At 42.1% G+C, this 17,374-nt stretch overlaps 1 protein-coding gene across 3 annotated transcripts in view; it reads right to left on the reverse strand.

Moving 5' to 3' along the window:
- Positions 1 to 17,374, reverse strand: part of PIP4K2A (phosphatidylinositol-5-phosphate 4-kinase type 2 alpha) — a 144,296-nt gene that overhangs the window by 49,126 nt on the left and 77,796 nt on the right. For all 3 annotated transcript variants that reach the window (XM_023533139.1, XM_023533140.1, XM_011364411.2), the window contains 3 exons: positions 14,920 to 15,072; positions 5,164 to 5,310; positions 391 to 429 (listed from right to left, as the gene is read on the reverse strand). In XM_023533139.1, the coding sequence (XP_023388907.1) occupies positions 391 to 429; positions 5,164 to 5,310; positions 14,920 to 15,072 (339 nt within the window). The remainder of the gene's footprint in view (positions 1 to 390; positions 430 to 5,163; positions 5,311 to 14,919; positions 15,073 to 17,374) is intronic.

The following is a 17,374-nucleotide window of genomic DNA, read 5'->3' on the forward strand; positions in this document are numbered from 1 at the left end:
AACACTGGGGTTCAGAGAGGCAGAGACACTCGTTCAGGCCACGCCCAGCTAGTCAGGGGTTAAAGCATAGGGTTTAGGACCCTGGTGCTGAGCTGCATGGACCTGCCAGTCTCGATCATAAGTCACTGCACAGGTGGCTGCACTTACAAGACCATGTTGCATCTGAAATGTTTCTTCCAACCACACTTAAAGCTACTTCGTTATTCAACCAAGAGGTATGGGACAACTGATCTAAGGAAGAGAAGTGAAGTGGAACACTCTAGTGCAAAAATGTGCTTCTCTCTGGAGCAGAGAAGGGGACACGAGAGGAATCACAGTGGCGGCAGTCAGAAAGAGAGAATGACACCATTCGAGCGTGCCCGCAGGAGAGGAATATGTCGAGGTACTTACCTTTTCTTTGTCACTAGCTTCTCTAGCCACTGTAGAGCCCTGAAACACAAAGAAATCATTAAAACTTGCATTTGAGAGGCACTGGGTTTCATGTTTAAAATATGCAAATGTTCCAGGGCAGAGCATAGCAATAAATGAGCGCCAGCTCTGCTTCAGGGCCTCGTCCTGAGGGAGCTCTGTCCCTTCCCTGGTCATTGGTCACTGCTCTCTGCCTGGCGTGCTGCTCCCTCTGCAGGTCTTCCTGTCCACGCCGCTCCAACCCCTTCCTTCTCACATCCCCTGTGCTGTCATTTCCCTGGTTCTCGTCCTCCTGCTGGAAATGAGAAAGCTCGACCATCACTAAACGCTGGATCAAAACCATGCTCTCCTTCCTGCATCAACTGCCAGAAGTGGCTGGTGTTACGATCTTCCCAGGTGAAGCAGTGACCACTGCGGCACCAAGTGCCTTTTGTCCGACATTATGTCCTCCAGATGTGGGCACGTCCTCACCCTCTGACTGCCTTACCCCCCGTTTTAGAGTTTCTGCTCACTCGCTATGAGTGCAACTTCTGTGCTTACTCTCTTCCTCCTTTGCTTTGAGATCCCTTCAAACACACACACTCACTTGCACCCCTTCTGGGCCAGGCCCTAAGCGGAGCACAGAGATGTAAAGTGGAAGAAAATACAGTTCTGCATCTCGGCAATTTCTCCTCTACTGCACTGGTTTTCAAAACTACCCCTCAGGGCTCTGGGACTGTCCACGATGACCCGGGTCCCCACTCCGATGCTGACGGGGGGGCCTTGGGGCAGAGTTCAAGCAGAGACATTTTCCTTTGTTTGTGGAAGATTTTAAAGCAGGGGGAAAAAAAAAAGTCAAGAAGCAAACGGCCCGTGAATTCCTAACTATGGCAATACAACAAGGACTATTTATTCTTTGTGCTCCTCAGTGACCATTGCGGTTTCATGAAGCACTGCCTGGCGCTCGCTGGATAAACGCCTGGAGAACGGTGACACGCCAGTTTGCTGCTCTCCCTTCCCCTCTAGCACTGGACACTCAGACTACGATGAGGTCCTCAGAGGGATTCATTTACCTGACCGCCTCTTAAGCAGACATTTATCACCCTGGCATACTTTCATTTGTTAATCATTAAAAGAACTTCTGTGCAACTTGGGATAAGTTAAAGTGGGTTCTAGATTGTCCATTTCTAAAAAATCAAAATTTTTACTCTACGACCATGTTTATTCAAGCAGCTCAGGCAATGAGTAGGAAGTGTGCGTCCTGTCATTCACATATGAGGAGACGGGGACTGAAGGGGATTCCTTGTCCTGGGGAAGGGACCCAAGACCAGGCCAGAGTCTCGGCATTCCCAGGTCTGGTGGATCCAAGAGGCCCTGTTGCCAGCCTCCTAGGGAAAACACCCGAAGTTTCTTGGGGACAGAGATGCACAAAGCCGACCCACCAGATGAAGATGGACGACACGAATTGTTCATGACGGTAACCACAGCTTAACACATGGCTTTCCACATGGCCGAGCCCAGCAGCCATCACTTGCAATGGTCTGTTTCCCTTTAGGGATTCTTGAATACGGGCCACAAATACCTTCTTTTGTGCCATGACTTCTAACAAAGAATGTTCCAAATGAAAATAAAAAACTGGGAACATCTGTAGCACTTGGGCATTGCCTGTGCTACTGGGCAGAGGAAGAAACAATTTATTCCTCTTTTTATCGTTAACCAGTTCTGTGGTCTGTGCTTTTTATCCTTCCCACAATATAATTTACCCTGTTTTGGATTCTCAGTGAAGCTTCATCTCTATGTATATATGCAGATCATTAGCCTGGAAAAAACTCATCCAAGTTTAAATTAATTCAGAATAAAAAAAAAAATTAAAGCAAAAAATAGAAAAGTAAGGTTAGTAAGTTAAGGCCAAGAGTTGGAGCCATGAATGGATGCCAGATGTTCAGGTTCCATCACAACGGAAAGTACTGGCAAGCACAGAACTTATTTATTCTACAAGCTAAAAAGGGAGATGAAATGATAAAATCCAAGGCAAATTAAAACTATAATATCCGGTCTATAAGTATAACTTACATCACTAGTAGAATGGATGAGACAACCAAAATCCACTGACCAGTTCCCCTCTGCCATGCGCTATGCTGGACACGACATGTACGTACCTCACTTAATCCTCACTATAACCCAGCAAAGGCAAGTAAAATTATCCCCATTTTACAAATGAAGAAGCTGAGACTTATGACGATTCAATGATCTGACACAGCTTATGAGTCATAAAGCTGGGACACGTGGCTTTAGAGGTCACTCTGGCTTCCCCCATGGAAGTTAGAATGGGGAACAGGCCTGCGACCCTCCACAGGGCACACCAAACAGCATGGCGGAGACCCTGTGAGACCCCGGTGCCAAAGAGCCCTGCAGGGCGGCTGCGATCTCCACCAGGGGCGACTCCAGTTCTGGCTGGGAGGCAGGACAGAGCTAGGCTGTATTTGGAAATCTTATATGCTTTATCTGTACTCCAGAGGGTAGGAGATAAGCACGGACCATTTTTTCTTCCCTTAGATGAGCATTTCTTAAAAGTGCGGTTCAGCACCCTGGGGTCCCAAGACCCTCTCAGGGGTCTGGAGAGTCAAAACTATCTTTATACTGATATTGAGATGTTATTTGCCTTGCTCACTGTCTTGATATTTGTGTGGATATTGCAAAAACAATGGTGGGTAAAACTGCTACCAGCTTAGAACAAATCCAGCAGTAGTACCAAATGGTATTAGTAGAGTTTGTCATAATATATCTGTATCTGTAGCTATATCTATCTATATCTATATCTAAATATACAAATGTCCTTGATGAAGCAATGAAATTAGTTTTTTATTCAATCTTGACCCTGGAAACACATCTGTTCAATATTCTGTGTGAGAAGTATGCATAAAGCACCTGTTATAAAGAAAGAATGGTTTAAGAACAGTCATTTTTGTGATGGTTTGAGTTATGAGCTGAACTAGCTACTTTTTTCATGAAACAACATTTTTACTTGAAAGAACTGACAATCTATGCTTATTCAGATCTGGGCACCTGTCAGATATTTGCTCAAAGACGAACAAAGCTGCTGAGCTTGGCTATGTGCAAGGGGGTTGTGTGCTGTCACTTCACATAAAACAACAGGACTTGTTGCCAGTGGTAAAATTTGAGCTTTTAAAAGAAAAATTAGAATTTTAAAAGTTATATCCATCACCCTGAGCTTGACAGATTCTTGATACCTAAAGACTTTTCTGATGAGACTGGTGGTGATACTAATGTGACTTGTTGATACCGTATAATAAAATGTGCCAATATTTGGAAGAGCACATAACTCAGTGACCTATTCATTCCAAATGACCAAAGCATGATGCAAATAGACCAATGAGTTTTAATGATAAGAATACAAAAGTTCGCTGATGTGATTTCAGATTCCACATTCCACATTCCACGTGAGCTTTGAGAAATTACCATGTGACAGGTTTTGGTGTAATATCAAAGAATATCCACAAAGTTCTGAAAAAGTTATTAAAACATCCCCTTTCCCTTTTTCCAATTACATATTTGTGGAAGGTCCGATTTTCCTCATACATGTCAACCAAATAACATCACAACAGACTGACAACAGAACCAGATAGGACACTCCAACCGTCTCATATTAAGTCAGATGTTAAAAAGATTTGCAAAAATGTAAAACAATAAACGCCACCTGTCTTACTAATTTTTTTATTTGGAAGATATATTTTTTCACTAAAATATGCTAACGCTTAATGGTTTTATTATTTTAAATAAAGTATTTTAAATTTTCTCATATTAATTTCTAACACTGCAAATATCAGAAGATATAGTCTGCAAAAGCAAAAGCTGTGAGGGGTCCTCAAAAAATCTGAGATCCACTCACAAAGACCAAAGCTTGGCACACTTTTTCTGAAAAGGGTCAGAGGGCAAATGTTTCAGGCTTTGTGGTCCCAAACGGTGTCTGTGGTAACTACTCAGCTCTGCCATTATAGTGAAAAGCAACCACACATGATACAGAAACAATGGGCATGGCAGTATTCCAATAAAACTTTATTTACAAAATAAATAAAGGATTTGCCACGCAGCCAGGTCACAGTTTGCCAGCTCCTGACTTGGATGTTCTCTCTACATCGGTGAGCCCGGAAGTCAGATCACCTCACTCCACTCAGGATCTCCAGCGGTCCCCTCTCACTCAATGCCTCTGAAATGTCTCAGGGCCCGTTCCCTCTGCCAGGAAGGTTTTCCCTCAGCTCACCCCTCCCCTCCTTCAGCTCTGCTCCACTGTCATCCTCTCCGTGAGACTTTCCTTGACACCCTATTTACAACTGTACCCCTTCTTTATCCTTCTCGTTTTTACTTCTTTCCACAGCACTTACCACTTTCTAATATACTACGTGACTGACTGACTTCTTTCAGTTATTGTCTGTATTTACCCACCAGAATGTCACTCCATGAGTGCAGGTTTGGTCTGTTTCGTTCATCGCACTATTCTCAGCATTTAAAACAGTGCCTGCTATGTAGCTGGCTTTCAACACATATTTGCTGAATAAATTAGACAGCTCTAATACGTACCAGCATCTTCTGGTAAAACAAGCGAGTGATCCTTGGTTAACATAAAGGCGTGTACTGCCAGCTGCCTGGTGGCTCTGAGCTCCGAGCACCTCCAAATTGCTGAGTGTGTTCAATCACAATGACAATGTGGATGCGTAAGCTTAATCACTTAAGAAAAAATAATGAAATCAACCTCACCTTTAAGTCGTATTTCCTATATACAGATAAACGGTGGCTGAACACATTTCTTGTAACGATCACATATATTTCGACTCCATCCACATTAAGGCGGTACATGCCCAAGAACTGGGGAAGAAGGGTGACTCCATGACATTCCACTATATACTGCGCATGAGAAAAAAGAAAAAAAACGTATCCCATCAAAAGGTGCTCATTCAGATGCAACAACACAGCTCATCTGCCTTTGCTGTTTACATGAAGGGAAACTTGCCTACCATTGGGGTCCTATTGACAGAAAATGTCTATGTTTATACTGCTTAACACAGGATCTATATTCACCATGTATGCACAGATAAAAAAAAATTCAACTTTATCTCCAAAAAGATATTTTGGCCTAACATTCCAAACCGATTGGTAAAGTCGAAACTTGGATTTAATAGTGTAAGGTGAGAAGACCAGTGATTGATCCTTTTTATAATTCCTTTAAAGTAAAATTACACTCCACCTAGGGCCTCCATCTTCCTCCCCAGAAGGCCCGGTGATGACTTTATGAGGTTGACATAGAGTCACTTGGCCACTAAGATTAGCTCCTTTCACACTGAGAGTCACAGAGCATAGTGGAACGGAGCAGATACTAACCCCGTTTGATGAATGTGTGAAAGACATCTTCTGAGGTTGAGACTGAAGAAGAGATAGATAGTGGAGAGTGCCCATTGTTAGAAGCTGGGAGGCTCGGGCTCTAGTCTTAGTTTTTGTTTCTCAACAAGACCCTGCCTGGGGCTCAGCTGCCCATCTGAGCAGCAGTGTAAAGGATGGGTGCCACGCCACCATGGGGCGCATCCCTGCTCTCAGACAGCCCTCGGAGCTTCCCCAGCCCCACGCTGGACTTGATCCAGGCCATTGGTCAGAGTCCGGCTTTGACACCATTTCCAGTTAGAGTTGCAAAAACACAACAGGGGTTTACAAGCCTTTAATGGCATGCCCGAAAAGGCCACAAGGTGGAGACACTTCTCCTTGAAAGCCAACCCTTATACAACAAATCCCACTCGAGCTTCCCAATGGAGAATTAGGCTTCCCTTTCTTTAAAATGAGGGGGTAAGATTTCAAAAAAAGCTCTTTTACATCCATGGCATGTGTGTAAAATCTCCAGGATAATAAACAGCATGAATAGTTGGATTCAAAAGTTGTAAAAATTGTACACGTTGAGCATATTTACAGAGATATTCTGTAAATATGATAAAATTTCCAGTAACTCTTTCTTGCTTTTTTTTTTTTAAATTATCACACTGCTTAAATTTTTCTTTTTGACACTGAGCATTTTAAAAAAATAAGAAAGTTTGCCCTTTCAAACTTTTTAGTGGTAAACACTGTCAATCAAATTTGATAATATTTAACCGTCTTAAGAGTTTTTTTTAAAAAAAGGCTTTTAGTTTTTATCATTAAAGAAAAGATAAGCAGCATCAGTATGAGTTTGATTTTCGCCACCCAGAGTTTTGGCAGATTTTAAAGATGCCCCAGCCCCTTCTCCCTTTTTAAATTTTACTAACCATAATTGAGCTACATATTTTAATTTGATACATTTTCTGAATAGTTTCACCTTAACTCGTTCTTCATTCGAAGTCAGACAGCAGAACATTTTCTATTTCTCTCTCTTCGAAAAACAGTACGTTAACTTGAGTTTTACTAATGCAAACCAGGAGATAAAGAGCCCTTGGTTGAAGAGAAAATGTCTCACATCTGCTTTAAAAAACTAAAAGGGGGTGTTGTCCCTTGTCTCTGAAGATTGTTGGATGGACCTTAAAGACATGTAGACGATGGGAGTCTACATGGTATAATAAGCACAGAAAAATGAGCATAGGTTTGTGAGTCAGAGAGATGTGTGTATGTGTCCTGGTCCTGGTGCCTCCATCGACGAGCTGTGCACTCTTGGGCAAGTTACTAAATCAATCAACACTTTAGTTTCATTTTCTGGAAAGCGAGCACTGTAATTCCTACCTCAAAGGATTATAGGCGATAGTATGTCAAAATACTTCACACAATGCCTGTGTAATCTACTCTTCCTCCTACTACAGATGACAATAATAGTAATAATTATTTTCATTTAAAACTCTGAAGAGGCACTGAATATTCACTCCCAAATTTTTAATAAGGGAACTTGATAGTCATCGATTCTTATTAAGCTTACTACGTGGAGCTCGATCAATCCCAATCATTCTTGGGTCCATATTCTCATGCTAAACTCACTGCGTTACCTATGTCTGCATTTTTAAAATATTGCTTTTATCACTTTTCACTTTCGCATTTTCGTAGCTGGCCACCTCACGTCACCTTGCTCTGCTATTCATTATGCAGTGGCTTCTGTTTTCGTCGAGAGAGCTCTTAGAAACATGCTGGCTGGCAGTGTTTTGTCTGTAACCCGTGTTTCCAACACTAACAATTTTTACTTTTTTCTGTCTTCTTTTAAAAAACTGACGTGTAAATGATTCCATGGTGTCATCGATAAAGTCAAATTTAATCTCTTCCTGTCTCCCTTAGAACTTTTTCCTGTACAACCGCAGGCTTGTTAGAACTGTAATGCAATGCTAAATTGACGTGGTAAAAATTAGAATTTTAAAAACATATAAAATGCAACAGCAACAAGATCTCAGTTTCCTTTGGTCTTAGGCACTCAACAAGAATAACGAGTATTATGAATCCCCAATTTGTTGCTCTTCTCATGCAAAATGAAATGCCATTAAAAGAGTCACAGCTGACTGAAGGCTTCGGCTGAGCTGAGCGGAGTCTAGTGATGCACGGCGACAGATAAATATTTATATCTCTGCGTGAGAGTGTGAACCTGGGCTCTGGCTTTTGAAAATTGCTGTTATTATCATGTTTCACTCATTTTTATTTTAGAGGTTTGAGGTGACAATTTAATACAGCATTAAATTAATACTTCAATGTGAAGTCTTGTTTCGGGTAAACGTTTTTGAAAGGTTAAATTATCTGTAATCCTAATTGTGCCTCTGGCTATATTTATAGATCACTCCAACATATTTTACAAAAAAGAAAAGAAAGAAGGGGAGGGAGGGAGGAGGAGGAGGAGGAGGAGGAAGAAGTCAGCCAGCTTGAAATTAAGCATTGCTTTGTTTTAGAATGACCAAATAAATAAATAATGCAAATTTCCCTGGAATTAATATTTTGGGATAACAGTATATACGTGTCAGTTAATACAATTTATTTTGGTTTCAGATAGTTTTGAAGTCAAAAAAGAATATAAAGATGATGTCGCTTAGTTAATATAAAAACAAAACATTGCCGCTTTGCTTAAATGTGATCACATTAGGCTTAAAAGAAACGAACATTCCTCTGGAGGGTTTATGAACCCTCTTAGCACTGAGATAATGCAGAATACGCCGGAACTCAAACACTGATGTTCCCAATTTCCTCTGTTACACTGCAGTCAAGGCCCATAAATAACATCATTGTTAAAGATGAAACGACGTTGCACAAAACACTTGATCATAAGTAGAGACGGCGTTTACTCACTGACTATGACTAAAATGCAGAATGGCTGCTCTATGCATAGCCCTGGAGAGGAGCTGAGAGAGGCAGGGCTGATGGCACCGCCAGCCGCTCCTTCTGGGTCTGCCCGCCTGTCACTCTGGCCCAACATGGGGGCTCGGGGTGGAGTACTTGAGCGCACCACCAGGTTGCCTGTGGCCTGGCTGGACCTACGTGACAGTGTGACTTCTCCCTCTGTCCATTTCTTCCTTCCTCTTCCCTGCTTAGGAAGATCCCTAATCAATATCTTGACCCCGAACTCTGTGTGGGTTTCCTCCTGGGCAAGTCACTCTGAGTGAGAGTCAGCAGACACTAGAGGCAACAAATTCAGGCCCAGGCTTTGCAGAGGCTAGGACTATCAAAAATAGAATTTGAACAGTTATGCATAAAACGTTTAAAGAAACAAAAGATACAATGTCAGAGATGAGCATATAACAAGAAACCATCAGGAATGAACTGGTGGATTTTAAAAATAGAACATCTAGAAAAAAACACGATTATCGAAATAATAATAAAAACGTATCACTGGACGGGTGAGACAACAGGTTGAAATAGTCGGAGAGAGAATTAGGACTGGGTGACGATCCAGCTGAGGAATTTACCCAGAATCGGGCAGAGATGTTTGGAGAAGGAAAATGAGAAAGAAAAGTTGAGATATAGAGGCCAGAATGAGAACGTCAAATATGTAGCTGTTGGGGAGACAGAAGGAGAGAGTAGAGCAGGCGGGCGCTATATGAAGAGAAAAAGACGATGGAATTTCCAGAAACTGGGGAAAACCTGCTTCAGGAAAAGCATTCTGCGGAGTGTGCTGGCAGATCCCTGGAAGTGTGGGGGACAAATGGCCAGGACGCTGTACACACAGGGCTCCAAACGCCCCCCTGTCTGCAAAGTGGAGCTTGAAGGGGCGTCACCCAGGCCACAGGCACCCTGGGCAAGGTAAACACCTTTCTGATGTTTCTAAGAGAGAAGCAAGAAATGTTTCTAAGAGAGGCTCTGCCGGGGGCCTGCCTTTGGCCACACAGTTCTAGGTGCTGATAGGACTTAAAACTTTAATGTGCTTTTCACATTTCAATTGACCTCTCCTCCAGGCAGGAGCAGACTCAGAATGTTTCTCCTGTTTCAGAAAGCAGGTACCGTCCTGGTATGTCCTGGGGGCTTCATCAGCATCACCTGGAAGAGTTAGACACGCAGCCTCTCGGGTCTACCCAGATCTGCTGAGTCGGAGTCTGTGTTTTTATAGGGTGCCAGGTGTTCTGCTTATCGTCGGAGTTTAAGAAGCACTGATGTGGTTGTGCAACCTTTTCTCTTTCAGTACCACCCACCTCCCATTGTTTTATTTCAATTTTTGGCTTTTATGGTGTCTGCTTTCTCAGTGTTCCTCTATTTGTGGATCGTTCTTCAAGTGATAATGCCTACGCCACTGTCCTTCAGGGGAGGATAAAAAGTTGTACTCCAGAGAGACTCCAAAAAAGTCAAGCATTCACATTAAAATCCTTCACTGAAATTCGAGGTACTAGCTAGCTTATTTAACAAGGGGTTCAGGTTTTAGGCATAATCTCTAGATTCGGCTCAAGTTAGTAATTGTTTCCCAAATACAAAGGATAAGAAAGGATTTCTGAGATTACTTTATAAATTTTATTAATTTATCAATTCAGTCACTTTGACATAAAAAAAAATTTAACTTCTGTATTCTAAAATCTTAAAAGATATTCTTAATAATTTCATAAGATATTTCTTGATCATTTATACTATAACTTGTTAACCTGCCATAAAATTTCTAAAATTTTACTGACATTGACTTTTAATTTTAAACATGAATTCAGGTCAGTGGGGGGAAAAAATCAGTCAAGTTTAGGAGAAATAAGGCATTCAAGTAGGGTCTTGACCATTTTTTTCCTTTTTGAATGCTCTTCTGATATTGCTTAGCTAATCGGTTGATAATCACCATTTGTAAGACCTGAGTTTGTTCTAGACTAACAGAAATTTGAAGAAAAGGATATTTGTACTTAAACATTATGCTATTTTCCCAACTATAGAAAAGAGAAAACCAAAATTAAAAAAAGTTCACTCTGCTTAATATAAATTTTCCATTGGTCTGAAAGGCAATGTTGTTCTTTCTTGGCACCGGGTGGAAATCAAGGTATATGATTCAGCAATAGGTAACGACTAAGGCAAGATGCTAGAGCTTAGGAAAAAATCTAACTCCTTTTGGTTCAAATCTTTATAATTCTGCCTCAGTGTCACATTCTACCAGAAACCAGGTCCCTTAGCGGACTGTAAGAGTTAATGATTTCTACACTGGGTTGTAGGAAATTGAGTAGACAAATGGTACTTAATTATCTTATTCAATCTTTTCTGTAGCACTTACCATATACCAGGCACTGTTCTGGGCAGGTTATAAATATCACTTCACCTAATTAGCACAACACCGAATGACGGAGCTACTATTATCCAAATGGAGAGACGGAGAAGCAGGTGTAGAGAGGTTAGGTGACTTGTCGAAGATCCATAGCTGGTCAGGGGCAAAGCTGGGGTTCGAGGGCGGCAGCCAGCTGCAGAGTCTGTGCCCTGAACCGCCTACCATATTGCAGAGCTGGCGAGGCTGGCTCATCAGAAAATTAATCCCAGGAAGAATTTATTCGAGTATCTAGCAATGTTCCACTTCCCTAGAGGCTGGCCTTAGGGTAATGTTAATCCTCCAGAACAGAGCTGCGACTCTGGATATGTTTCATTACAACGAAAAGCAATAAAAGAAGAAAAAAGAGAAGTCGAGGGTGGTCGAGTAACCAGAGCCATCAGAAAGCCCACCCCATCTGCCCCGCAGGGGAGATCCTCTCTGGGAGCCTATCCCATCTATTGCATGCACTTCAAACAAGCTTAATTACTTGTCCAGACCAGGCAGTTCAGAAGCACAGCAAATTAGAAGGTAAAAAGCAAGAAGAAATAAGAGTTAACAGTAGCCACCGAAGCAGGAGACAGTAAGCTTATAAGACTAGACTTAAATCCCGAAAGCGGTCTAGGCCTACTGAAAGTGGGAAAGGAAAAAAGGCCCAAGACTCATGAAAAGGCTTCTGAGCATCACTGGAGAGAACAGTCAAGAACGAAGTGTAGAAGGACCGCTGCTGAGTGACAGCTGGCGAGGCCTGTGTCCAATCGCATGAAACAGCTACACCCGAGGACGCACGAGGCCGAGCTCACTGCCGTGTAATGTCCATCAACATGGTGTCTGAAGGGGCCTGTGAGAAGGGCGGCTTGAGGACATTCAAACTCCTGCCTTGGTGGGGGCCCCTGGCCGAGCGCTGGGTGGCCGGTGTGCACTGCCCCCTCCCTCTGCACAACCGTGTTGACTAAGTGTGAGTTACATGTTGGCGTGGGCTCAGAAGCCCACCTTGATGACTTACTTTCAGAGTTCTGTGAAATTCTTGTGTGTCACACAGGGGTCCCCAAGGATGCTGTTTGTCATGTCAGGTGTTCTCTCTGTGCGGAACGCCTTAGAAATGACCCCATCTGATCTTAGTACTAAGAATAGTTATATTCCTCCTTCACAACTGATTCATTTGTGTCTTCAGGCACAGGAGCTGTGTCTTATTCAGCTTCCACTTTGCATTTTGGCAACGAGGGAGCCGAGTTGAATTAGTGGCCCCCACAGGAGGAAGCACGCCGGTCATCACAGTATGTCATTCCAGCCTCCATTTCGTGTCTCCACCCTCTTCTTCCTCTTTCTATTTTTCTTTTTTCCTATTTATTCTATCTAGTGTATTTCAAACTTCCTTGAAGGCCACCTTGTATCCTTTCTGGAAGTAGGTCAAGAGTAAATAAACGAACGAATGAACAAATGAATGAATGAATGAATGAATAAAATGTAGATGGGGAAACTGGGGTTCGGAGACCATCTAAGTGACCAGTTCATGATAAGCTAGGATCTACGTCTCCTGACTTTTGACTTAGTGTTCTTTAAATAAATTGCATTAAAAACAGTGATTCTCAATCACTAAGATCATCAATATTATATTTAAAATATGATTTATAAGAAGAAAGAAACATACAGATGTTGGGTAAATGAGACTTTTCTAGATAAAAAACATACCATGAAAATATTATTTTGTCGTAGTGAAATGAAAGAAAATGTTTAGTACTTGAAACGCCCTGGAGCCTGTTAGTGGACTTAATTTGATCCCCAATGTATTGTATGCAATACCGAAGATATATCAAATCTGCAAGTTAGGTTATAGTAACCTCCCCAGAGAGAACGTTTCAAACTGTGATGTCTGTAAAGTCCAGAAATTCTGAACTCAGAGTTGCCATCGAGAAGTTGCTATTTGAATTGTGTGTCACGTTTTATTAGAATGGTATCATAGCCATTTATCAGAATAACATGTTTTCGTCTGCCATCGAGGTATCACTTTGCTTCAAAAGTACTGAGGTAATTTAAAGAAAGTATAAAAAGAATTTGTAAGCATGACATTAAGTTCCAGAGGGGAGAAATGAAATAGTAGACAGTTTAAAAGGTCACTAGTTAAAGCTGAACCCTGTAATTAAATTCATTCAGAAGCCAGTGCCATAGCGTTTGCACCCGTGTGGTACTGTGCCTGTGCTTTGGAATTTTCTTCATAATAGGGAACAGCATAAGCATTGTAGAACGAATTTCAAAAGGAATACAGCTTATAAAAGACTTATTATATATTAAATGAAATTTAGAGACTGACTAATGTTTTTAAGAAACAAATTAGGGATAATCCCAAGTTTCCGGAAATAGAATATAGCTCAAGAATATAGCAAAAAGATTTTTATAGACTTCACTGCAAGCAGAACATAATTGATCACATTTGCAAAGGCTGAAGAATAAGCAACTGCCAAGAAATATTCCGTGATGTTAGAGCATAAAGGATGACCATGAGGGAAGGGAGCTGACTCTAAACAGACATATTGGCGCTCACAAATCCAATGAGAGCTGCATTCAAAGCTGTCACTTTGAGAGGCCAATACTTAATGATGCGATTGTTTGAACACTTGGAAAATCCTTTGGTTTATGCAGTCAGGGCCCACAGCACTTTATTTTGAATACCCTCTGTGATAGCTAACCTTTACCTTCGAGGGGGCTTTGGAGCTATTAGGTAAAAAAACAAAGCAGGACTCTAAAAGTAAGTGCGTGTGTATGCACACACGTGTGTGTGTACATGTGTGCACACACATGTATGTGTCTTAGCATGTGGTTCGAACATCAGTTCTGAAGACGAGTGCTGTGATGTTGCAAGCAAGTCATATTACACCATCAGACTACAGTTTCTCAAGGTAACACAGTAGTTATTGGTTGTCATATGACTTGATGATAACAAGCACCTAGCCTGCGGCGGACACTGAACTAAGTACCTGACTTACATGCTCCCGTTTAATCTTCACAGCTCCACGGTAAGGTGGTGTTGTTATCTCCATCATATAAATGAAAACACTGAGTCTCCAAAGTCCAGAAGTCATGTGCTTAGTAGGAGACAGGGCTGGGATTTGAACTTGGGATTGTCTGACACTGAACTTCATGCTCTTAATACGTAAAAAGTGAGGCCTCTTACAGCTCCCCTTAGACCTGGGAACACGTGCTCCACCAGGCAAACTTGTGCTGGGATTTATCCAAAGAGAGAGAGGGAGGAAAAAGAGAGAGAGGGAGAAGGAGAGGGAGAAGGAGAGGGAGAGGGAGAGGGAGATTGAGGCTGGCAAGGATAGTTTCATTCTTTCCCCAGGTGATTATAAAGGGATAATGCTGATGGGTGAAAATGAGAAAATTTCCTAGCAGTAGAGTGTGAGTAGGTCCTTTCTGGGCACAGGACAGGAATAGACCAGTGAAAGCTGGATGGGATTTGGAGGTGTAAATGGATAAATACTCACAGGTTAACATCTTACTTCTGGCATGTGCAAAAAAACTTCTGAAATGTTGCCAAATCTTAAGCTGAGTGATTTTAAAATCAGTATGGCAATCATCGACACTATTATACATAAGAGTATTTATCTTAAAAGTGTTACATAAATAACTAATTACCTTTATAGGATAAGCATTCCTAAATGTTAACTGTCAGGAATTTGGCTAAAGTGATTTTTAAAAGGCCAGCTAGAGGGGAATTTTACGTCAGATGTGTTCTCATCATTTCCTGACTACGTATTTAAACCTTTGGCCTTGAGGACAATCGGTCGTGAATGTGAACCTTTTCAGAGTTGCAAACAAAGGTAAAGGAAAATTACCTGGTGGTATTTCTTCAGGATGTTGTGCATTTCGGCCACATCCTCACTCGTAATGGTCTTGATGACGTATCTTTTGTCGTAAGACGTGTGGAATCTGGCCCCGCTCCGTGCCTGGGAGTCGTTGGGAAGGGGTGCGCTCCTGGTCAGGGAATTCTTCCCGTCGAGAAATAAGAGGGGAGGAGAGAAGAGGGTCGGTCAAAGACTGTGGCTTTCTGGTTTCCGGCTAATTTGTTATCATCGTAAGTTTTCAAAAAGCGTTTGTGTTTGGAGGAAATTGGTTAAGCAGGATGACAACATTTTACAGTCGTCACATCTCAAACTGCCAGTCTTTCGAATGAAATGAAAAACGGCTTGGGCGTGCACTGTGATTCTAATGTCCTTAAATAAGGTGGCTAATGTCTAGAATTGTAACCAAAGTTATTTTGTTCACCTTGCTCTTTTCCGATTTGGACGAGAGCCCAGATTTTCTTCTGAATGAAATTACGATCCAGTCATGAAAGAAAATTTAACATTCAGAGTGACTCCTTAATGACAGGTATTCTGCCGAGCAGGAGGCACAGAGTATTTCTCCCAATTCTGATAACATCTCCGTGAATCGGTTATTATTAATATCATCATTATTTTACAGATGAGGTGATGGGGGATCAGAAAGGTTTAATAACTGGGCAAAGTCCACATAGCTAAAAAGGGGAAGAGGCAGACTTCCATCTCCAGGATGGCTGGCTCGGAACCCAAGTTTGAAACTAGTACACTGCTCAGCAAACTCTCTGCCTGTGGCGTGCCCAGGAGGAGCCTGGGCGGCTAGATTCGAAAAGAGCTCCTCGAAGATTCTGATTTGGTCCATCTTCCACTCCTCCTTCAGCCATTTTTGGGAACAACTAAGCTTCTGGAGGGTGGGCAGGGCGGGGCTCTGAATAGGGGATCTTCTAGTGTCATTTCGTCCCGGTAGGCGGCTCATGCCATCGACACTCTGGCTGGGAGCTGGGTAAGTCTACCCCTTTCTTACGTGTGACTCTGACTTCCTAAGAGCCTCTAGTAGGCCTCTCTCCTTCCCCCGGCCCCCAACCTTCTTACACTGGTCACCCAGACTACTGGGATTAGCACACCCCCGGTATCTGAGAATTCCGTTTGTCACCCCCGCTGACTGCTCTTCAGCGTTGCTTTCCTTCCCCGCCTGGTCCCGTATACGAGGGATTCTAAGGCAATGACATTTTCCCTCTTCAACGTCCTCTCTAACATGGTCATTCAAAGTCCCAATGAACCAAATATTGTCCAGTTAAGGGGACACAGATATCTTTAGGAGGCAGCATTATCACTGCATCATAGATTTCTAGTTGAAAGAGTTCCCATTCTGTCTAGCGCAGTCACGTCTCTTTAACCTTTCCTTCCTTCCTAGATGAAATCCAGCAGGATTTAGCCATATGAAGTATAACTGCGTTGCAGTGGCGCAGTAGTACCCGGAGGCGCTTCGTGCGCTGAGGGAAGTGGCCCGTGAGCTCATTCTCGTTTCCCAGGACGGGCCCCGGCCTGCGTAACATTACATCATGAGATAGTACACCTTGATTTGAATGAAAGCAGGCAGACCTGTCAAGAGCAGAGCCGATCCTACCAATTAACTGAATTTGCTTTCCTTAGCTTATTAGAAAATTGGAGAGAAGGAAAAAAAAAAAAATCAGTGTAACTCCCACACTGACTTTAAGTAACAGGATTTGGCAGTGTTAAATTATTCTTAAGACAAATGAAGTTCATTAGATGGATTGAGAATGATGAAAATGATTTTCAGGATGAAAATGGCTGTTAATAGGAGTTTAATTCTCAGATATGATGCCTTTTCTCAAAAAAAAAAAAAAAAGTCTTCTTTACGCACTTTTTCCTACGAAGAATAAAAGATAGGAACAATCAAAGTGAATGTCTCCTGTTGGGGTTTTAAGCACTAGCAAAGAAAGCAATTGTTGCTCTTCACTAATAGTCTTTTCATCCCAAACACTGATTTGCAAAAGGTATTCCAAATAAAACAAGAACGCTAGGAATCGTAAGATTATAAATGACTTTCAGGCACAAAAGCAAAGCAGGAACGATCAACTTTATGACAGGCAGAACAGGTTATAAACTTTGTACAACTGATAATACATGTACAATAACTTTTGGGGAGAATGGGAAATAGTAAAGAATAATTGTATTCAGCAGCACAGGGCAGAATTACAGCAGCATCAGTTCCATAGACTGTTTTCTTTGGCACATGAGATATGAAAGTATAATGTTGTATCATGGACCAATGGGATAGAATAAAATTGAAAGCTGCATAGTCAGTGCTTCTCGAACTTTAAGGAGCAACCAAATCACCCGGAGATCATGTTAAAATGCAGATTCTGACCCAGCGGGTGTGGGGTGGGGCGTTTGGAGAAGCAGATGATGCTGATATAGCTGGTCTTTGGACCACAAGTGAGAACCAAGC

This window comes from Pteropus vampyrus, unplaced genomic scaffold, assembly GCF_000151845.1.
Source record: "Pteropus vampyrus isolate Shadow unplaced genomic scaffold, Pvam_2.0 Scaffold96, whole genome shotgun sequence".
Classification (NCBI taxonomy): Eukaryota; Metazoa; Chordata; class Mammalia; order Chiroptera; family Pteropodidae; genus Pteropus; species Pteropus vampyrus.